Consider the following 22,956-nt stretch of genomic DNA (forward strand, 5'->3'; position numbering starts at 1 on the left):
CAGCCTGTCTCTAGTTCCATGTTTTTACATAAAATTGTTTGAAGATGGTGTGAATTTAAAAAAGAACCCATACACCTATAACATCTTGAAGGACACTTCAGGAATTTACTAAACACACTGGCTGATGCGCTACCTACCTCTATGGCATATATACATACACTCCTTGGGGGCAGAAATGTTATAGCGCCAGCCAATGCTGAGCATAAAACAGCTATTACTGTGTATCTCCCAAAACCTTGAGGCAGAACCAACTACAAGGCAACATACCATCCATGACATTGTTAAGATCACTTCAGTAAACTCAAATGCTGTTTAACTAGTCTTGTGACACTTGTCTACAAAATTCTGCCTAAAGAGGCCTGTAGAAAATTCTTACATTCTTATGTGAAGATAGTGGAAAATGCCAGGCTTTCTCCAATTTAACAATCAAAAAAACCCAAATGAGATTAGAATGGGACATTCATGTGAGGATCCTGAAATTGGTGTCTCAGGGAAGTAGTATTTTGGTGGAACACAGGTGAGCAGGGTGCCTAGCAGTGACTCTTTTAAAACAGAGCTGTGGTAAAGTGGTAGCAGTATAGAATGTACTGGCAAGATACTGCAATTACAGAGTAAGAGCTTGAAAATGAGAACTGTAACAAAACCCTTTTAGGGAGAACAGTAAGATGACACAGTACACCACTAGACTGGTGCCTAAGATGAGAAGTTTATCTGTTGGGGGAAGTGGCGATAACACCTTACTGGTGAGCAGAGTTCCTCCAAACCCATTGGATCACACTAGGAAAGGTCATGGGAAATACATAAATGTGCTACTAAAATACTGTATGTGATCATCCGTGGAAGAAAAGTTAAGCAGAACAACAGGCAAAATTTCAACTTCAACAATGTCCAATTATGTCAGGAAAAAGACAAAGAATTTATTTCCATTTTTATTCGATGTTTTCAAATATATAAAAAAGTCAAGATTCTTACACCAATCATCTCAAATGAGACCATGCAAAGCAATGTCAAGTGTATACAACAGTCCTTCTTTCCCCCCACCCCCCTTCTTCAGCTTTTGTTGCTTTATACAACTGTGATCGACAGAAAATTGAATGGCATGTGTTTGGGTGGAAATTTTTCACCTATTTAAAAATAGACCCAAAAATAGACACACAGGATAGTTACTACTTTGTGTCTGAAAGTCAATTTACTGTAAGTTTGTTTATTTAGGAGGCATATGGGACTGAAAAATTTAGCTACCCAATTTTATCCGACTACCCACAAAAAGTACAGCTGACAGTCCCAGCACGCTAAACTTGGTAGAGTTGAGATAGCACATACTTTGTTATCCCGGAGTAGATTCAACTGTTGAGTCTCTTAATAGAATTAAATCTTGAGGTCCTTCCTCTACTTTTGGAAGTTGCTAGTTGCATAGACTAAAGAAAGGTGTTTGCTAAATGGCAAAGAAGAAAATCCTGACAAAGCGGCACTACTGAGTCCGTATGTTTCTGACCAAAGAAAATTATACAACAATATTTATAGGTTCACTTTTGAGAGATGGCTGACATTAATACTGTACATATTTTACAAGTAAAATACATAGTCCAAGTTTATAAAATAAGTTCATGCATTACCTCTAAGAATATCATGTACAAGATAACCAACGCTCCCTCCCCCCAGTACTTGTGACAGCATTTTAGGCAGACGCAGTCTTATATACAAAAACAATCCAGTTTCTCTGTTGCGTTAAATATATAATTTAAAGAAACCTCAGAGTTTACTGAGAAAAAAGAATCTTAGTCTATTGAAGAGTGATAGAAATTGTCAATTTGTGGGATCTAAAATGTTTTCTTTTTAAAAAACACCCAGAATACATAACCTCTGTAAAAAGAAAAATATAAAAATCCTGGATGATCATGTTTGATCACATTACATAATTTAGAACAAAATGTCACTGGCTAAAAGTTTTCTATTTTACTCATTCCTTTGACACCATCAATTTGTGAACTAACTGTAATATTTAGTTCAGCTGCATTTATGGCACAAGATCTCATTTTCAAAACAATGGCACCAATTTTCCTTAAGTGTAACAGTACTCTACGTTTAGCAGCAATTATACTTTTAAAAGGTTGACAATTTGTAGAATATATAACTACATTTATTTTCTACGTTACACTCACCAGCCACAGTATTTACAACCCCAGCCCCACTTTATTTTCAAGGGTTTTTCCTCCCACCTCATTTCTGATCTCGATGGGGAGAATGGGAGTTTCAGTTAAGGTATGCATGTGCTTTAGATGGGATTCTTGCTTTTGAGTGAGTATAAAGTCAAGTGTAAGACAAAATTTTTCTTCGTTCAGGTATGTTTTAGTGCCTGTGATAAACAGTAACTATTGAAACCTATAAAAGATGAGACATTCTGAGAGAGATTGTGGATAGAGGGAATTGGCAACTGAACATGCTAACTCAAAATCCATGAATATAGTTTTCATGATAAGATATATCTACTACATGCATTTTGCTTATAATACCACCCCCTAAAAAAAAAATCACCAACTGTAGAGTTTTACTGTGTTAAAAGGACTATTGAGTTATAGAGGAAATAGCCTTATCAAGTACCGTGTGACATTATATATCACTTGTCAACAGACAAAATTTGTAGTAAGGCGCCTAATAAAAGGGTGTTGAGTATTAAAAAAATTGAGACAATCAGTTGACAGATGCCTATAAATAGAAAATTAAGACTTGTCTGGAAAGAGTTATTGGGTCATACAGAAATAGCCAAAATCTGGAATTCACAAATTAAAATTTTGACCCCATGGAACAACTTCTGGATGGATGGATTTAATACCAAGAATTATTTTATAAATTCCCACAACAGGAGCATTTCTTGAATATGTTAATGAGGTGAATAAGAAAACAATTTAGTGGGCAAATAAGCCCACAAGCGAATTGATCTGACAAAAACCAGAATGTCAAATAGACAGAAACCTTGAAAAGATGCTGCGAATAACCGATGGCTGAAATAACATGGGGGGTGGGAAGGGGGACAGAGTTAAGGCATCTAAAAAAAATCCCACATGGCTTTGGCTTATTAAAATATTTTACACTATTTAAAAAAAAAGATTTGAAAGCATCTGAAATACAGGCAAATTGTTTGAAAACCCTGCATGGCAAATTCATACAGTTTGCAAGCGTCATTCAGATGTTTGCCAAGGAAAAGAAGGCTCTCCCACGAGATTGTACTTGGTAGGAGAGATCCTCCCTGTTCATTCTATCTTATACTAGATGGCAACCCAGAGGTCTGTGCAGCGGTTACAAACAAGGAGTTATTATCTGGAAGGGAGGGGACTGTGGGGTTTCCATTGGTTGGAGAACAACCCAGCTTTAGTTTTTCCAGATACTCTGCATGTACAGGCTTATGACATTGAAGAACTTTGATGGCATCTTCTACTTTGAACCATTCTCTCTTCCTTCCTAGAAAATAGTACGTCATTGTTTACAAGAGTAGTAGTAAAAACAACACAATCAACACTAATAATTAACCATAACGATGGCTGGTGCTCCTCCCCCACAATGACTTTTTTAGAAAAGGCTTAGATAACATGTTGGGGAAGAGTTTTAAGGTAATTCATATGTGTACTGATAATCTCTCAGTAATCAATGATTTAAGATGTTAAAAGGAAAGATAACTTACCTATATTAACGGAATCTTCCCAATCCTCTAATATTTCAGTGACAGTAAGAACATAAACATATGTTCTGTGCTTTCGGTCTTGGTTCTGCTTGAATATAAAAAGAAAAGCATTTTAATCTACATGCTGAGGTTCATAAATTCACAGAAATCACCAGGGTGAATGGTGGACAATTCTATTTTTCTCTTATGCTTTCTAAAGGGAAAGATAACATTATTTTCCACTCAGATCTATGAAATTTAAGTATTTGTAAATGTTTGTAAAGCACTTATTACTATACCCTTCCCATGGTAGATAGCTTTAACTGAGTTAACAGAAAACCCTCAACATGTTTTTTGATTTAACCAGGAGATGGTGCTATTGAACTGGGTAAAGCAAGTGCTGAATTCTGGCAATGTTTAACAACTTCAATTATTATCTTCTGGAACTCAATCCTATAAAGTGCTGAATAGAGTTTTTTCCTGAATTCCCGTAAAAAGGCTTAAAGACACATCATTACCAGAAGGACTGAGCTTAACCCTTCCATAGTGTCTTGGAGGAGAGTCATAGTGTGTCTGTTATGCCATGTAAGTAGGTCTAAATCTGGGGCTCAAATGTATTTCAGAATGGCTTGGGTCTCATGTCTTGATCTCACTTCTCCCTGCTTCCCATAGAATTCCTATCACTTTCAAATTCCCTTCATAAATTCCATCTGCCTTCAGTAATAGGGATTAAATTGGAGAAAATTCTATTCTTTTAGGCTGTAGTCTGCATATCCCAAGTTTTGTATCCTCACACAGTCCTGTAAGGATAAAGTTACTGTTATGTATTACCATTTAAAGTAAGAGGTACATTTCCAGAAAGCATCTATAGCAGTCCCAAGCCCTTAAGTTAAAATTAAGAATACTGTGCCTCCTAAAAGAAAATCTAAACCCAACCAGCACAGTCAAGCCAGAGAAAAGCCTTTCTGTATCAGCTCCATTGTTCTGCAACAGAGGTAATTACTACTGTAATAATGTTGTATAAAACTTATGGTATATGAAAATTAAGTAGCTTTACTTCATTCCCTCCTAATACTTATAATTTACTTGGTCCAGTGATATTTAATTCTATTATCAGCAGAGAGAATTATCTTTGTAACTCACCTCAAATATGCCCAGGAGTCGGCCTAATTTTCCTTTGACTCCAGCCTATTAAAAAGATGAAATGTAAAATTTTTACCTTTCATAATGTAATTGATCTGAAAGCTATTTTCTGGAAGTTTCAATTTTTGAATCTAAACACAGGAGCCCTCCCATACCAAGCCTGTTCCTGTGGAGCTCTTTTTGGCTGTGCTGAAATCCATGTCCTATGCTTTGCTGTAAGACATGGCTTAAATTTGTTTCACATTCACCTTCCTATTGATCAGATCTATTGTCCTTTATAAGAAAAGGCAAGGACTGAACTAGACTAGACGTTCTACCAATTTGGGACAAATTTCCATCAATGAAAACAGACTTTTCTGTGTGAACTGATCTCCTTTCTTTGCCTCATGAAGTCGTTTATGCTTCAAGATCTGTCTCTATTAAGCCTTTCCAACTATACACCAAGACCCACTGAGAGAACTTTAGCATCTGTTTCCCATTTATGCCATCACTGCTGTTCAATAAATTTTTATGGCACTTAATCTATGCTGTTTTGCCTGTGAGTAAGAGCAAATTCTCTCTCTCATAAACTGTTAAGAAGACAAAGGGGCCATGTATGCTTTTGTGCATGTGTGCACACATATTTTACTAAACTTTAAGACCAAACAAAAAACAATTTGCTTCTTTCTTACTCATTTGAAAAAAGAATTAGAGCATATGATTAAAGCCTGTGTGTTCCTGCTCAATGTAACAAGACTGCTCTGGGGTAAAGCCATCATGTTCTATATTGCTCAGCAATCAGTTAAGTTTGATAACAGAAGTTGTACATTATACAATTCTGGAAGACATATTGAATTTAGCTCATTTTTACAAGGTAGAAAATGAATCTGCTTAGCAAAATGCTACCTATATAGTCACATGTTTAAAAATGCAGAACTAAGTAAACAGCAAAATACTGGTGTGGCCTGCCTGTCTTTTCACCTGCTCTTCAGTGTTATGCAGCAAAGTACCCTGTTTGTGGCCCTCACACAGAAAACTGCCTTGTCAGTTCCCTAAGCACAGTTAATGTGAAAGGAGAACTAATATTCCTCTCACCTCTTCATAGACTTCTCTCACAGCAGCACCACCAGGCTCCTCCTCAGGTTCCATTCCTCCTCCTGGGACAATCCATTGGTCTGGGTACCGACTACTGCTCACCAGCAGCACCTGCAAGACAACCATCACTGCTTACTCCCTGCCAAAGAAGCACCATGGATATAAGAAACAGCATAATTTTACATTGTTGTAAGTCTCCTCCACATTAATCCATTTTAAATTTCATTAAAGTTATGAAGGGCACACACATTATAAGAAAAGAGGAATCGCTGAGAACCTCTGTAAATACTGTGTAATTCTAAATTCAGAAAGGTAGTAACATGACCACGTTAAATCATTCTGCACCTACTGATGTCATTTTAAATGACCAGACTGGAGAATAAAACTGCTATTCTTAAATACTAACAAAGGATAAAAGCAGACACTTGGTTTACTAGTCACAGAGCTTTGTGCACTGAACTTTATTACATCAGTGGTTCTTTAGTTATAGATTTTTTATTCTTCTAAAAAGAAGTATGATGCCACAGGTGCTCATCCCATAGCACAAAGCAGTTTTTTGATATGCCTATCCCCACTCATGAAGCCACCTATACATTTCAACAACATCCTCAGTCTTCTAGAGCTATATTATATAGCTTTAGCATAGTAATTAATCTATAAAATGTAAGAATAATTAAAGATAAGAGGGGCTATGAGAAAGGAATAAGGAAATTCATGTAAAGCTGTAGCTTGGTATAGGGAGTACTTATTTTTACACTAACAACTAGGTGGAAAGAGGCACACTTCATACTCCAATCCTATATAAATGAGCAAAAGTTGCTCCATTTGGTAACATGAAGTTATAATTTATGATCTTGAACAGGGCTGGCAAGTGATAGCCCACTGCCTTTTCTTGTACAGGCTGTGGGCTAAAAATGGCGTCTATTTTAAATTTTTTATGAAATTCAAATTTCATATATGTTCATAAATAACATTTCATGAGAATTCAGTCACACTCATTTTTTACATATGTCTATGGCTGCTTTAGTGCTACAACAGCAGAGTTGAGTGGTTGCAACAGAGACTATACGGCATACGAACCTAAAACATTATCTGGCCCTTCGCAGGAAATGTCTGCAATCTGTGATCTACAACAGCCTGAAGTGTGCAAACATTAAAAAAAAAATCAAATTATTGTCAAAGAATGTCCTGGAGATTAACTATTTCAATAACACCGCAAATAATTACTACACATCTATTTTATAAATTAAAGTTTTTGGCCAAGATAGACTGAAATTCACCTAAAAGTTTTTGGAAAAAAGCTATAATAAATAACCAAATAGTGGTTTTTATAGATGGTAACTGATATCTTAACCAACTCTAACACAAATGTTTACAAAATTACCTTGGTGCATTGCCTTGATATAAATGTAAACAGTTCTCACCAGAAAAAGTAATCGATTCAGAGCAAAGTTTAATCCCAGTGTAGGTAATAATTTTTTGACTTGCATTATACTAGTTCCATCTGCCTAGCTTCCTCCCTCCCTCCTGGAGGAGGAACTGCTGGACCTTCCTAGTTCAAAACCAGCATAGGATTCACCTCAAGGGAAGCAACAGGAACTCAACCTCCTCAGTCCAGAAATTCCAGGCTGACAGTATTGACAGTCATTCAGCAATTCCCAGTTTCCCCCCAAGTTCTGAAACTCTAAGATCGAAGGCAATAGCTAGTCAGGCACGTTAACTCCATCAATTTGAAGGGGAAAAGGTAGCACATCTTTGCCTGTGGGCACACCTTCACTACAGAGTAGGGATCACTTAATGCTCAAGGTATGTGAGGACTGCACTGCTCCTTTATGTGAGTAACTGGTGGGACAGTGGCAAATCCAGGACAATGCTGTAAATTAACATTAATTCACTAAATCTTAGCTAAAAGACTAAGGTATTAATGAGATTACTACCAAGTCCAAGCATAACGATTTTGGTAAAATAAAATGTAAGAGCCTTAAATTTAAGATTTAGGTTACTAGCAAAGAGTTATGTATCAAAATTAAAAACTAAAGAGCCAGAATAAGCAAATCTGGCAAGAAATGACTAACAGTTTGGATGTGAAGGTGTTTGTATCAAAGATCATAACCTAGAAGTGTTTCATTCTTTGATGCACAATCATGGACTAATAATCTACCTCTCAAAGCACCAATTTCCCTGTCTATAAAAAGTATACTTGTAAAATTGTTCAGTGTTAATGACTATTAAACATCTTAGATCCTGTATAAGTAAGAGCCTTAAATTTAAGATTTAGGTTACTAGCAAAGAGTTATGTATCAAAATTAAAAACTAAAGAGCCAGAATAAGCAAATCTGGCAAGAAATGACTAACAGTTTGGATGTGAAGGTGTTTGTATCAAAGATCATAACCTAGAAGTGTTTCATTCTTTGATGCACAATCATGGACTAATAATCTACCTCTCAAAAAGTATACTTGTAAAATTGTTCAGTGTTAATGACTATTAAACATCTTAGATCCTGTATAAGTAAGCGCTCACTCAGTAAGTGCTAGCTCTTCAAAATCCTCGCCAATGAAATTGCATCAGCTTTTCAGAAACCAGGCTTCTTCCAAAAATTTGCCAGCTGCATTTGTTTTATCATTTTATTAGAGTTAATGGTGAAATGATGCGGGCCAAGAATTACCAAAAAGATTGCAAATATTCATTAAAAAAGCGTGTTACTGAAAATTGCTATCTTTTTTTTTTGTGGGGATGAGACTACTATAAAAGACTGTGAAAAGGGAATTTCAAAATCCAGAAAGTGCTGCAATGGCGTAAACTTGAATTCTACTTTAAACAAGGTGAAAATTGCAAATCAGATTTCACCTTTGTGTTTGGTTCAAAAAGAATGCTTACCACGGATCTGTGGTATTCGGATCTATGGTATTCAGACATTGTGGCCTCAGACTGAAACCAGCAAATGAACACAAACTGTTACGTTAAAACAAACATAAAAAAAAATCGTTATTTTTTTTTAAGATTTATTTATTTATACAAGAACCGGGGTACAGGCCAGATGCGCGTGAGGCTGAGAGGATTCACCATAGACAGAGTGAGGAACAGAGCAGGTAGACTGATGAAATATACAGCTGAGGGGAGCAGCAGGCGAGACAGGAGAGGTCTGCTGCACCATGTGGGACCCTCGCCGGGATCGAACTGGCGCTGCCCAGGCTGCAGACAGCTTCATAGCGCTGCGCTCAACCGCCTGCGCCACCAGGGGAGGCCCCCAATCGTTATGTTTAAGGTACAAAAGCATTATCTTGTATCAAAGGAAAAAATAGATGGTAACCTGCCTCACCTGTGGAATTAGAGGTCTCTTTTTATAAGCACTACTGTAGATTGAGGATAATCTGGTTTCTATTACCTGGATGAAATTCTTACTACTCAATTTTATGCTCTCTAAGCAACTTCCTTGATTACCTTCCTAATCGGACAGGAAGGTGGCTTAAGTACTGCCCTGTTGAGTAAAGAGCAGTTTCAAAACCATTGATATTTATAAATCTGAGTCCTGAAAAAATGAAATTCAGTGTCACTTATCTAGGTCAATGACTATTATGTTCCCAATTCTCCAAGATAGCCTTTCCGAGCTAAATTACGTAAGGTTAATAATGTAGAAAAACCCTTTAGAATAGCCTGTGCCTGCTTTTCTTAAAACAAATAAGCTGCTCTTCCAAAAGCCAGTGATCAGGGACCCCCGCATGGTTTAACATCTCCCTTCATATATTACATTTTAGAAAGCCTCATGAAAACAGATCTATGTAAGTATCGTACAAATGACTTAGCTGAAAACAACTTACTGTGCAAGAGTCCTCAATTTTCCAAAATGCTTAAATTTGAGCAAACCATTAATTTCAAATGTACCTTTCAAAAAAGGACCAATTTAAATTTGTGATGAATACTTGTGATATGGTAATGACTGGCATCTAAGCTTCTAGCTTAGGTGATTTTGAAAATGAACCTTTGTATACAATTGAAAACCAGTGTTTCATTAACTATTTGTCTACTCATCTTCAGTACTTCATTCAGAGTTCAAATGAGGTCAAAGTCACATTTGTTAGGGGGATGGTGACAAAGAGCAAGATCTAAGGGATTTATTTAGGTAAGAGTAGATAGAATTATGGCACAGATCTGCCAGGGTGGAAGAAATGAAAATGAAATGGCATAAACAGATGCTGGGATAATTAAAATCCCTCCTACACATCTGAAGACTCTAAACCTAAAGAAGCAAAGCACATAGCACTATTTTTCTATATGTCTATCTCCCTAAACATTTCCACAACATCTTCAATCTTCTATATTATATAGCTTTAGCATGCTAATTAATACTTTAAAAATGATATTACTGAAGTAACAAAGTTATAAAAACTTATTCAGTAAGAAGATAGAGTAACAGCTGACAGATCCATACATGGTCATTCATAGATTTTAAATTCCTTTTCAATTATCTTTCCGGGTATATGGTGTATCCAAGAAGCTAGCTGGATGACAAGGGACAAGATGAAAGAGATGGAAGTAGACAATCCTTCCAAATAAGACAGAGCTGAGACCAAAGGAAAGATTTATATAAGGACCAGTCAACCAACCAGGCTGCAGAATTTACACTTGAATCACACTCAAACCCCAACCCTAATGCAGTGAAGACATTTCTTCCTCAATTCAAGCTGACTACCTTTAGTCCTGAGTCTTAAATGATGAAGCTTTGACTGTGAATTGGAATGATCTATTGGATAGACTCTCTACCCTCTATCACCCAACAAGGCCTCTTCATTGGGAAACTACTAAGAGCATAAGAGCATGTAAACAAAAAATGCTGTTGCTGTTTTAGGTCTGCCTTCAGAGGCTGAAGGCACATGGGACAGTTAATCCCCTACACCAGAGGGCCCCAAATTCCCTTTTGTCTTTCAGCTTTTTACCCTGAGAACTGCTGTGGTCATGGCCTGTCTCTGAAAACTAGTGACTTTGAATTACCACAGGTTTTCCCTGGGAAAACAAAAACATTAAGAGAAATCTTTAGGTGATCCCAATATCTAAAAATGAAGAGTTTTGTGAATTGTAGCTATTTAGAAGCAGTTTGGGGTTTGTCTTTTCTCCTCCCACGTTATCAAGAGTCAGGATAGCATGAATGATTAAAATTACCTCTACCATACTTAATTTTTCATAGTCATTTAACCAAAACCAGGCTAACAGTATACTAGGAACACCCACTATGCACTTGTGATTTTTAAAAACGTCTAAGTTACAACAATGGTGGTTATATATACTAACCAGTTACTTTCATCTATCATTAAGCAAATCAGTAATACTTTTGGACCACAGAGGTACCATGCTACAGGAGAATCAGAAGTAACAGTTCATGCTGTGAAAATGTGCCAACCAAATTAGATTATGGAACCAATATGTCCATAATGGTAGATTGGATTGGTCATGATGTTTTCTCCCAGTATGCCATTTTTTTGAAGTGATAGGGTAAGTTTTTACACTATTAGAGAAAACCTTGTGGAGTACCAAGACACTAAGGGGAAAAAAACAATACAGAAGTGCTTTCCCTTGAAGAAAGTGGCTGACTTAGTAGCCCACAAAGCCATTCTTTAGAGCTGGGATTGCTGTAGCACAGCTGAAGACGCTGGTGACATTTCCCTAGGTTTAGAAAGGATGACCTTGGGACAGTTGTTTAATTTTGATACGTCTCCATAAGAAACAAGTATCTTCAAGGACTTGAATCTCAGCAAGTATGAGCCCCCAAAGTGGACCGCCTGGTGATTCTAAGCATAAAAATGCTAGTGGAGATTTAACTGTACTGCTATTTCTTAGGATTGTTTTGTAGACTCAAGTCTTAGAGTTTTATAGATTTTTTTTTTATTTTTTTTTTTTATAGAGGCATGTTTTATTTATTTATTTTGTTTGTTTGTTTGTTTTGTTTATACATGCACTGGGTACAGTCAGAAGCGCGGGAGGGTGAGAGAATTCACCAGAGCCAGAGCGGGGAGCAGAGCAGGCAGAAGGACCGAAGTACACTGCTGAGGGGAGCAGCGGGCGGCAGGAGAGGTCTGCGCGCCATGTGGGATCCTCCGCCGGTGGCCGGGGAGCAGCCGGGGATCGAACCGGCGCCGCAGAGGCCGCGGGCAGCTTCGCAACCCAGCGCTCAACCGCTGCGCCACCGGGGAGGCCCGTTTTATAGATTTTTGTGATTGTTTTTCCACCAAGTCTAAGTTCCTTTATATACCAATTTCTTAGCCTTACATTTAAAGTGCTCTGGTTTTAGACCAGTATTTGTTCTAGCCTATCCTAAGCTGCAGCCAAAATGGTCCCAAGTATTGCTCTGATCTGTGGTATTTGGTCCTTCCTTTCCCACTCACTGAAATCCAACTTGAAATGACTCACACTGGCTCTAAACCACCGGATGGCACTTTACATTACTTCACTTCCCTTTATACCAGCCATTCCTCTGACCTCCTGCTACAGAATGTTACTTAGGAGCTGACCCTTTTCATCTTTGTATCCTTGTTCAAACTGTCATATCTCTAAGTAAGCTCAATGGAATCTGTTTTTGGTGACCTGTTGTGAATGTCACCATTTAAGCACGGTATCCCACTTCCTCTATGGCACTGTATCTGTGGTCTTGTCTGGAACGCCAATTGCCAAAAGTAAGGGTGGTTCCCCACAAAAAGAACTAGATGGAAGGAAGATCAAATGGACATGAGATTTAGAAATAAAAGCCCTAGGTTCAAAGCAACCTGTCTGCTTCTGTGACCTTGGGATAAGTTACTTCTGCTGCCTGATTTCTTCTTATTTAACTCACAGGACAGAAAGAGACAAAACTGGAAAAAATATAAAACTACCCCCCCAAAGCATATACTATTGTTAGAAATGCCTTTACTAGAATAACCTGTTCTAAAGTAAGGGCTACTGAGAACTCCTTCAGTCCAGGGAGAGCCAGATAGAGCACTACATAGCTTTCTGGGGTCAAACAGCAATCATTTTATTTCACCTTATCCTCATTTCTCTTTAGCTAATGCTAAAGTGATGTGGGCTCAGTTTGATTTGTAGCCTATCCTTGGAAGGCTAGCACTATATTTTCAACAGAGTAGCAACAAATTTATTGGCAAACAGCAAAACTAATAGCATTTATCCTGTAATTATCATATAATAGGGCCCCAAATATATACACAATTACAGAAATGAAAGTCCCTAAAGAGCTACGCCAGATGTTAAAGTTGGCTGTACATTTTACTTAGGGAATTCCAGAGTCTTCTCTCAGAGCATATTCTCTAAGAAACTATCTTCACTTAGTTTCTCAACCCACTAGTCGCTTGACTCAACTAGAGACTAGGAATTGAGCATTTATTACAGTAGAAACAATTTCCAAGCAAGTAGTAGCTCATTCATTTGGAAATGTAATTTCTGATGCTCTCCTCAGACGTTGCTTGCACATTCACAAAATGCCAATCATTTCAATTTCTTTCCATTTCCATTTTCTCCTGGGAACTTATATATTGTTACAAAGCTGGCTTCCAAGTTCATGTTATGGCAAGACTTCAAAGTCACCACTTTCAGAAAGGTTTCCAAGCTCAGTATCACAAATCTCACACATTCAGCAACCAGCCAGTACCCAATTGCTAAGGGCTAGGCCCCTTGCCAAGAGCCCAGCATCAGAAGCAGGGCTGGATCCTCAATTCCCACTCTCCCACTTGTAATTATGTCATTTTGGTTACATACTTATCCTCTGTAGCTTCCTCCTCACCTATAAACTGGGAATACTAGCACTAAAAGGATTAAATGTAACCTAAAGGTCTTTAGGCAACACCTGATATATCTTAAGCACTCAAATAAGATCAAGATTACACAAAGCAAATCAGAACTATCTTGATCAATTTTGATCAAGATTCTTTCATATCAAAGTTTTCTGTGTCCTAATGTGGCCCTTCTCTCAAGGACCTTCGAAACTTTAAAAACAGAATGCACTTAATGGTTGCCGGCGACTCTGTAAATGTTAAAAACCTACCTCTTTCTAGTGTACTGCTTGCTCTCAGTAAGCGCCTCTGCCTCACACTGCACAACTCTGAAAATTCCTTCAGAATTTAGATTTCAGCCCTCAAAGGCAACCCAACTAAGCACTGATCACACTAAACGTATAGGTTTCTTCTTCAAAAAACAAAAATCAAAACCTGAGTATAAAGAGATCTGTTTTGAAGCACTTTGACTTTTGTTAGCAGAGTCACGGAGTGAGTGTAACTATGTCAATACTCATCCTAACTACCAGGACTAGCAAATCAGGAACCCATTAAATTCCATCGCCAGCTATGGCCTGGTATTTTATTGGGCATAGCTGGTGATGGAAGCAGAACTCTAGAATGTTAATTCCCCCACCCCCACCTAATCATTTCAGAAGTGGCCAGGTTAAAGATCTGTAGCAACTACCAACTGCTATTGCCCGAAGCAAATTTAAAAGTGAGCCAGTTTTAACTAAATTAACTGAAACAAGTAAAAACCCCTCTCCAGGGAAACCTCAGGGGCCTCACTCTCATATCCCACGCGGTGCAGTAAATGACAGAAGCCTGACTGCTGCCTCTTCCAACAAGAAAGGCTCCTGTCCATATGTTAAGCAAAACTAGCAAAGCAAAGCTGCGCGGGTCACTATGTTCACAGCTTAGAGAGAACCCTGAAAATGGCAGTTTTGTCCACCTCGAGCCCATCTGCTCCCTCCTGGCATTATATCCCCCACTAACCATCATCCCGCAGTCCCCCCCCCCCAAGAAAAAACTTTAAAAAAGAGAGCAACCTGCCCCCTCCCTTAAATCACGTGTAATTATGCCGCGTGCTTGTGAGTGACAAGACCCACCCAGGCCTGGGACTGCCAGAACTCCCCCAAATGGGATCAGATTGGAAAGCGCAGCGCCTGGCGACTCGGCGGGCATGCCTGGATTTCCTCTTCAACCGCAAACTGCAGCAACATGGAAGGAACACGGAACAGAGGCAGAGAGAGGGAGGCTTGGGCAGCAAAGCAACCCTCACGCCATTTCCACCCCCTTATCACAACTCGAGGCTGGCTCGGCTTTAAGATGGTGACTCCGCTAGGCGCGACCTGCGCGGCCGGGGGTGGGGGGGTGGGGGGGACCGGGGGTTCCAGGGGCGCCTCGGCCCGCGGTCCTCGGACAGCCGAGCCGGAGAACGGGGGGCTGGGCGCGCCCCTTTGTCTCCTCCAGCAACTCGGGCCAGGCCGGCGGGAGGAAGGAGGGGGGCGCTCATCTCCGCCGGCCCCGGGGCCACACGCAGGCTCGGCGGGCGACCCGCCAGGCCCAGGCGCCCCCCAAGCCGGCCCCCCGCCCCCCGCCCCGGCCCGCCCGGGACCCCGCGGGGCGCTCACCTCGTCCTCCAGCTCGCTCCGGAAGCACAGGCACGCCGCCCGCTTCTTGAAGCCCTCGCGGTCGTACGTCCGCGTCTGGTTGGGCTTGAACTTCATCATAGAGGCGGGTTCCTGCTCCTGCTGCTGCTGCTGCTGCTGCTGCTGCTGCTGCCGCCGCCGCGGGGGCCGGCCGCCGCCACCCCGCCGGGGTGTGGGGGCGAGGGCGAGTCGGGGCGCAGGGGCGCCGGGGCCGAGGCGGCTGCGCGGGGAGGGCGGCGAGGCCGGTCAGGGCCGGGGCCGGCGCCCGCTCCGCCGAGGGACGAGGCGCGAGCGCGGGTCACTGGAGCCCGGATGCCGGGGAGGAAGCGCCGCCTCTGCCCGGGCGTCCGCCGCTCTCCATGGAGCCCGCCGCCCGCTCGCCTCAGCCGCCGCCGCCACGCCGGGGGTGGGAAGAGCAAGGCTGGAGGCTCGCGCCGCGCGGAGACAGTTGCGGGAACTCGCGCCGACTGGGCAGGCAGCGCCGCGGCGGCCCCGTACCGCCCCCTCCGCCCGTATTTAAGGGGCCCTGAAGCCCCGCCCCCGGCGCGCCCCGCCCAGCGCGCCACTGCGCCTGCGCGGCGGGGCCGAGGTGGCGGGAGTCGGGCTTCTGCCGCCTGGCGGATGCGTGCCGCGGGCGGGGGCGCTGGTCCCTCAGCGGGCGCGGGAGAAACGCGCGCACTACGCGCCCGGGGAGAGGGGAGACGTCGCTCTTGTCCTGTCTGTAAATCCCGCGACGTTCCCCTTGAGCCTTTAAAAGGCCAGCCCCGGCAGGGGAGGTGTAACTGCTCACGGCCCCAGCGAAGTTGCCCTGGGGTCGGGAAGGGCCGGAGGCCTTGCTGTGCCCCTTTCTAGACGCTTCCAGAGTTCGCCCCTGTAGCGCGAGGAGAGAAGGCCTAGAAAGGTGAAGACCAAGAGGGTTTTCTTAGTTTACGTTTGTTTTCCACAAGAAAGGGAGAAAGCTGATTTCCTTTTTGTGTAAATCTTGGGGTGAGGGAGTGTATGGGTTGGGGGGCAGGTACTTGTATTCTTCCCAGGGTCGCCCGAAGCTTTACCTTTGAAACCGTGGCTAACAGCCCCCCTTCACGCCCCCCAGGATATTCGTTAATACTGGCAATGGCTGATTTTTATGGGGTGTTTGTCTTATGTATCGCGTGCTGAGTAGCCGGATAGCTAGGGGCTGGGCCCCCGATACTAAATATATTGGAAACGCCACCCTGTGGGAGTTTCTGCTCACTGGAGCTCACTGTTTCTCAGAGACTTGGGACAGATACCTCTCAGAGTGTCCTTGCAGGAGGCCTGGTGTTCTGGAAGTTGGGAAGAAGCCCTCTGCCACTCCCTCCTGCTCCCTCCACAGAGGCCCGGGTTGCTTAGGTCAAACTTCAGACCATTTGTTATTCTTTCCTGGAAGGCCTACTGTGTGCCAGGCACTGGCATCTAAACCGGCTCCTGCCCTTCCAGGAACTTAAGCACCTGAAAGCAGACTGTCAAATATTAAGCAATCATACCTATCCTTGTAAAAGTACGGGTGTGATAGGGCCTAAGGTGGTAGAGGGCTTTGGAGGGAGATTTGATCAGATCTGCAAGTCAGAAAGGGCTTGGGGGCTGTGTGGGGCTGGAGGCTCCGCAGGGCTGAGCTGAGGGTTGAAGGAAGAGGAGGAGGAACTCGTTAGATGGGGAGCTGGTGAACTTTCGAGGCTGAGGGAACTGGTACATGTGCAATGGCCAGTGTGGACAGGAGGGAGGAGAGTTCAGGAAATGAGAGAAAAAGGCCAATGTGGCTGGAACTGGAGTCTGGGGGAGCTGGATTCCACCTCTGGCCTGATGGCCCTGAAGCTTGACCATTCAGATCTGGGGTCCTTGGAGAGCCCAGAGCATTAGTCTTCCAGTTCTAGACTGACTTCTTTGTTGTTTGGTACTGGTGTATCTTACTCAGCTTCTTACTCCCAGAACCCAGCAGATGCAAGTTTGTAGATGAGTTCGTATTAAATACGTGATTTAAGAAAAGAGACTTAGCACAATTGGGAATCTTATCAGGTCTGTGCAGAGAGACATGTTCAAAGTCTCAGCTTTCTTTTAAAAGCCACTTGAAGTTTACTTCCAGATTTACAAATTGGGCAGAAAATATTTAGCGAGGGGGCTCCTAGCTAGTGGTGAATATTACTAGTAGTGAATAGTATTTTCAGATAATTAATTCAAATTGATAAAATGATTCCTCTCACCTTAGTCTTTTTAAATGACAAAGAATAAGCTTCCCTCTGCTTAAAACTGCTCAAAGATCTGACTTCAAGTTGGTATTCAATAAACACTAGTTGATTTATATGTTATTATTATGTATCATATTGTTATATTATTATAATAAACACTAGTTCTTTCAAGCCTTTCCCTTTTAGTAATTACTTGAGGTGAGGCATGAATCAGAATTAACTGAGGAGTAAAGAGCAAGATGCCTGTAAACCAACTCACAGAAGGGGGAATTGAGTTCAAGTCTCAAATGTCCCAACCGCTATATATAGCTTTTTCTCAACTTTCAAATGAACTAAGTGATCACAATGAAACTGAAAGTGCTTTAAAACTATGAAGCGTTTAAAGAAGAGTAAGCTGTGTGAACATGAATATTTAGAACCCTATTCAAATGAGGTCAGGAGGTTAGAAGGAGAGCGTCTACACAGACATAAACCACAAACTACAGGACATAACATGCCTTGCATCTCTCATGAGAAATAATGCTGTTTTCCCCTCCTGTGGAACTGAGGGGGTGGTCCCCTAGCGATTGTGTAGGGATTGTTAGTCTTGGACCTGTGAAGTGCATGTGTGTCTCACCACCAACTACCCACCAGCCTGCCCTCTCTTCTGTCGTTTCATTCTGAATAAACCAGCTTGTGGTTGGAATAAAGGATTGCTTTTGTTTGGGGTCTACAGAAGTTATTGACTTAAGCAGAAGAATGCTTTGATAGGATGAGTAACCATCTTCCCCTTTTTAAAGCTCATTCATTAATTAGATTTTTGCAATTATTTGATAAAGTCCTAAGGAAAAAGGAAATTGGTATGACTAAGATGAGAGACTGGAGAAAGAACAAATTACAAATACCATCTTGTTTATCAGTTCCTATGTCAGGTCCTCAATATTAGGACTTACACCCCAGCTCAGCCCTCCCTGCTTAGTACAGACTAAGGTGAACTATGCATCAGAAATGCACTTAGGCACTAGTGGAAGTTAGTTCATAGCCAGCCATATCACAGTTGAGATAGATACAAGCTTGTTTTTCCTCTGCAAGGCCAGTAAAGACAGGGCAACACCCGCAATGCCCTTGGGGATCAGAGTCCAATTTCAGGTTAATCTGTTTAGTTCACTTACCACAGTATTGTTTTACTAAGAACTTACATATACAGAGTCATTTCTTGTACTATTTTCAAATATTGGAAACTCCAGAGAAACGAACAGTTTAACGTTGACCTCTGCAGGGCATTTCTTTTCCTTGTGTCTTTTTCACTATGTATCCTGGAGAGGGTATGACCCATAAGTTTGAAGAGAAGGGCTTAGGACAGGGAGCTTCCTATCTTGTCTTATAACTGACTTACAATGTTTCCATAAAGAAAGTGCCTTCTCTTTTGGTAAAACTGATCTTGACAATCCCTTCCTCTCTCTTTCTAAGGATAATGACAGCTGGTTTTCACTGTGTGTGAGCTAGTGCTGGGTGCTTTTGCTGATCTCATTTGAAAGATCCTAGCAGTAGACCTGTGAGGTATTTATTGTTCCCATTTTACAGGCAAAAATGCAGGATAGCATTCTCCTTTTGGTTGTTCTGCTTCTGTTACATGGTAATTATAATTTTTTCATCTGTGTCGTATTTTAACCCAGCAGCTTCTTTTCCATTTTAAAATCAAAAAGGAACTTAGATTAAGGTAGGATCTAGAAGAGAAGCCATTACAGTGAGAAATAGAAGTGGAAGTCATGGTTACAAATTCATGTCATAGAAAGGATTTTTTTTTCTTTTACAAAAGGGACAGACTAGAATGGAGAAAGCAAAGCCTGAAAGTTAATTATTTTTTTTTATAAATTAATATTTTATTTTATATAATTCTTACATCATTTTTCATTTTTGCACAATGTATGCATTATAATTTTGGTTATATTCCCCATACAATTTCACCCCCTGCCCTTATTTTGACCCTAGTCCTTCCTTGAAAGTTAATTCTTAATATAAAGTAAAGCCTTGAATTAAAAATCTTAAAAAATAATCATCCAGCATTTACAAAGTTTTAAAAGAAGCCTGTCTCGGTTGACTATTTTTAAACTTCTCTGTTGTTGAAATAAAGCTATAAATGGTTTTCAGATTTGCAGCTCATTTTCTCTCTCTTCCATTCCAATTTATTGCAAACCATGTTGCTGCACAAGTATCATCTCTATATGAGTTCTCTGTGACTAATAAAAATGTTTGCCTGGAATAAGAACTATATAAAATAAAATATTAAAAAAAATGTTTGCCTAGAAGCTCAGTTCTTCCTTCCCTTCTTTATCACTGAGGGAAAGGTATATGCCAAGTGCTTATCTCCTCAGCAAAGGCAATGACTTGACGTTTTCATCCACCTCTTCAGGACAGCATCTTGAGCTTCATTGAGAACGGTTGCTTTTGCTACATAAACAGCTCCACAATTTCTCAGAATAAATGGTAGGAAAAACACAGTGTCCACAAGAGACATGGTAACTAAGTCCAATGCAGCAACCTCATTTTGATCTAGATTCACAATTTTTTAAGGACTTTTTAAAAAAAGATTTATTTATTTATGCAATAACTAGAGTACAGGCCAGAAGCACAGGAGAGTGAGAGAATTTACTAGAGACAGAGCGGGGAGCAGAACAGTCAGATGATCGAAAACACTGCTGAGGAGAGCAGCGGGTGAGACAGGAGAGGTCTGCTGTGCCATGTGGGTTTCTCCTTGCCAGTCGGGAATCAAGCCGGCGCTGCAGAGGTTGTGGAGAGCTTCACAGTGTTGCGCTCAAACTGCTGCACACCAGGGAGGTCCTTAAGGTCTTTGTAAGACAATCAGGGGGTGTGAACTTGGATGGAATATTTTACATCAAGAAACTATTGTTACTTTGGCAGCTGTGATGATGTTTGAAAACGGGAATCTTTACCCCTTAGATATATTATATACTGAAACATTCAAAGCTGAAGTGATATAACATCTGGGATTTCCTTCAAAATTATCTGGGTTGTTGGAACAGTGAGAATGGGTAGGAGTATGAAAGAAACTAAATAGGCTATGAGTGGATTATTGTGGAAGTTGAGATATGGGTGCTAGGAATACATTGTACTATTTGGGTATTTCTTTAAAATTTCTGATAATGAAAATATGTTTAAATAAAAAAGTGTAAGCCATTAGGAGAATTGGAGAGAAGATGGAGAGGGAAAAGAGAAATGTTCCATAATTCATGGGGGCTTGGAAATAAATTTCCACACTCTTAGAATATAAATTGTACACAGTCAAAAGTTTGAAGATCTAGAAGGTTGAAATAACCAAAAATGCAGTTTGAAATTATATGATGTTTTTATAATATATGATGTAAAATATTGCTCACCTATGTCAGAAGTTTTAACATAACAGTCTGTGAATCAAAATTTTCTTGAGTCTTTTCTATGTGAAAATTTAATGATGATTGATTTAGTTTCCAGTGGTCATCCTTGCCTGGTGAAACACGGTTTTCATTTAGTAACTAGACTACAAGCCCCCAGGAGGATAGAGACCTGGCAATCTGGGGATATTTTGTGCTCCCTCTAGGTTCTAGACTGTGAGGCACTTCTTAGATATTTATTACTCATTTTTTTTCCTCCTGGCATAGTTACTCAGAACCCCACTTGTCCAGAATTAAAAAAGGACTTGTGTCTGCCTTTTTTTCCCCCCCAGATGCCGTTTAGGGGGAGTTTTCCTTCTGTGTTAGGAAGTGAAATGGGACCTTATACATAGGTCAAAGAGGCAGGTTCTCCCTGTTGAGGGCTAGGCAGCAGTATACATAGCAAAATGGACTTAAAAATAAAAAGCAACAGGGATAGATCTTGAGACAATTCTTTAAGGAAGTCTAAGAAGGAAAACAAGATATATAGTTATCATTTGCATAAGTTAAAAATGCATCCACATAAATTGTAACCACATTCAGAGTCTAGCTGAGGGCTCTTGGAAATTGCTCTGCAGCAAGTAGCTTTCAATATCACTTTTCTTTTCAGTTTTAAAAAGAAAATCTAAAAAAAAATGGAAATCTATAATACATTAAAATATGATATGTAGAAGATGTGTTCTATTTGTGTTGTATGTTTTCTAATAGTCTTTTACAATCCAGCTTTACTGAGAAGTCACATTATTTAAAAAGGGAAACATTCACGCATGGATGCATTTTATACTGATGAATTGTTTAGGCTGAGCCATTATATTTCCAGTCATTAAGAAAAAGTATTGTTTTACTTTAGTTGACAGAGTTTGATATTGTGAAGATAAATTTTCATTTATTTAATTTAAACCACAGTAGTGTAGATTTTTCTGCATTTCAGAGATACATTTACATTTTCTAATTTGGTTTGCTATTTAAATCTCAACCATAGTTTTCCCAATATATTTCTGGACATAAAAATTTGTCTTTATCCCTTTTAGGTATGTGGAAGAATGAATGCTAAAATTATCTTTGATTCCTACTTTTATATAGGTTAATTAGATAGGAATTTTTAAAATCCTCATTTGCAAGGACTTGGAGATGTTTTAAAAACAGTATATCAATGTATGCTTGAGGAATATACTCAGGGTTTATGTGCTAGGTATGAGACCGAAGTACAAACTGCTGTGAGAGATTTGATCACAGAAGTGCACAAGTCCTGTCTCCACAGGTTCTCTAGCAATGTCCAGGCAGGCCCCTGCGACAGTGTATTTTGTGAAGTCACAACAGGCAAAATACACTAGACATCTGGGTTCTGGTGGCAGCATTTAAATTTTTATTTTAAAAAATTTTCATTGAAGTAAATTGGTTTATAACATTGTATATAGTTTTTAAATATACATCATGATAAATCAATATCTGTATATGCTATATTAAGTTTACCAGGCAGTACTTTTACTCTGTTTTCTTTTCTCTGATGGAGATAATAATGCCTATCCCACTTGTCTCTCAGGCTTTTGTGATGATAAATGATTGGAAATTCTGGCAAAATGTGGAACAAATTCAAATTTTAAAGATATTTTTCTAAGAAAAATAATCAATTTATGGAAATCAAATGTGTACTGACACATTGCATTTTGTTTACCCCAGATTGCCACTGAAGTCCAAGGAAATTGGATTTTAGGAAGACTCTAGATCATGTATCACCTTAAGAGCACTCCCACGGTAGGGACACCAGCTACTAGGACTCCGTGAAATGACATCTGGCCACCTACTTACTTGCTGGTAAAGTCTAAAGGGCATGGGAAAAGATGAATGATTTGGTGGAACGATACTTAGGGGAGGTACGAGATTGCTGTTAACAAAAGGTTGTTAAAGTTCTTTGTTTAAGAAAGTGTTCCACTGAGATTTAAGTATTTGTGGCAAGCTTATCAGTCAGTACAATGGCCCTCAAAGGCAGCAGTATAAGGAAGGCTGCCAGGTGTGACATAACAGTCTGTGTTTTCTCTATTCCCTTACAACTTCATGTCTTT

General features: G+C 40.3%; 2 protein-coding genes across 6 annotated transcripts in view; one reads left to right on the forward strand and one right to left on the reverse strand.

Annotated features, from left to right (window-relative positions):
* Positions 1-2,813: 2,813 nt before the first annotated feature.
* Positions 2,814-15,727, reverse strand: NUDT4 (nudix hydrolase 4). Of its 3 annotated transcripts, none has more exons than XM_037513878.2 (5): positions 15,262-15,727; positions 5,876-5,986; positions 4,802-4,846; positions 3,680-3,767; positions 2,814-3,459 (listed from the first exon to the last, which is right to left on the reverse strand). In XM_037513878.2, the coding sequence occupies exons 1-5, from the start codon at positions 15,358-15,360 to the stop codon at positions 3,257-3,259; spliced, it is 546 nt and encodes a 181-aa protein (XP_037369775.1). In that variant the 5' UTR covers positions 15,361-15,727; the 3' UTR covers positions 2,814-3,256. The 3 variants fall into 3 exon arrangements, with proteins under 3 accessions (XP_037369775.1, XP_037369776.1, XP_037369777.1); XM_037513879.1 differs by having other exon boundaries at positions 3,680-3,764; positions 15,262-15,548; XM_037513880.2 differs by lacking the exon at positions 15,262-15,727 and adding an exon at positions 13,900-14,178.
* The window catches only part of EEA1 (early endosome antigen 1), a 419,318-nt gene continuing 410,688 nt past the window's right edge, over positions 14,327-22,956 (forward strand). Inside the window, exons 1-2 of one of the 3 annotated variants that reach the window (XM_054696139.1) lie at positions 14,327-14,345; positions 22,574-22,708. In XM_054696139.1, the coding sequence (XP_054552114.1) occupies positions 22,680-22,708 (29 nt within the window). In that variant the 5' untranslated portion in view covers positions 14,327-14,345; positions 22,574-22,679. Of the gene's footprint in view, positions 14,346-15,978; positions 16,181-22,573; positions 22,709-22,956 lie in introns of those variants that run through there. The other 2 variants (XM_054696138.1, XM_054696141.1) reach the window with 2 other exon arrangements.

This window comes from Talpa occidentalis, unplaced genomic scaffold (genome assembly GCF_014898055.3).
Source record: "Talpa occidentalis isolate TD23 unplaced genomic scaffold, MPIMG_talOcc4v2.1 talOcc4.16, whole genome shotgun sequence".
Classification (NCBI taxonomy): Eukaryota; Metazoa; Chordata; class Mammalia; order Eulipotyphla; family Talpidae; genus Talpa; species Talpa occidentalis.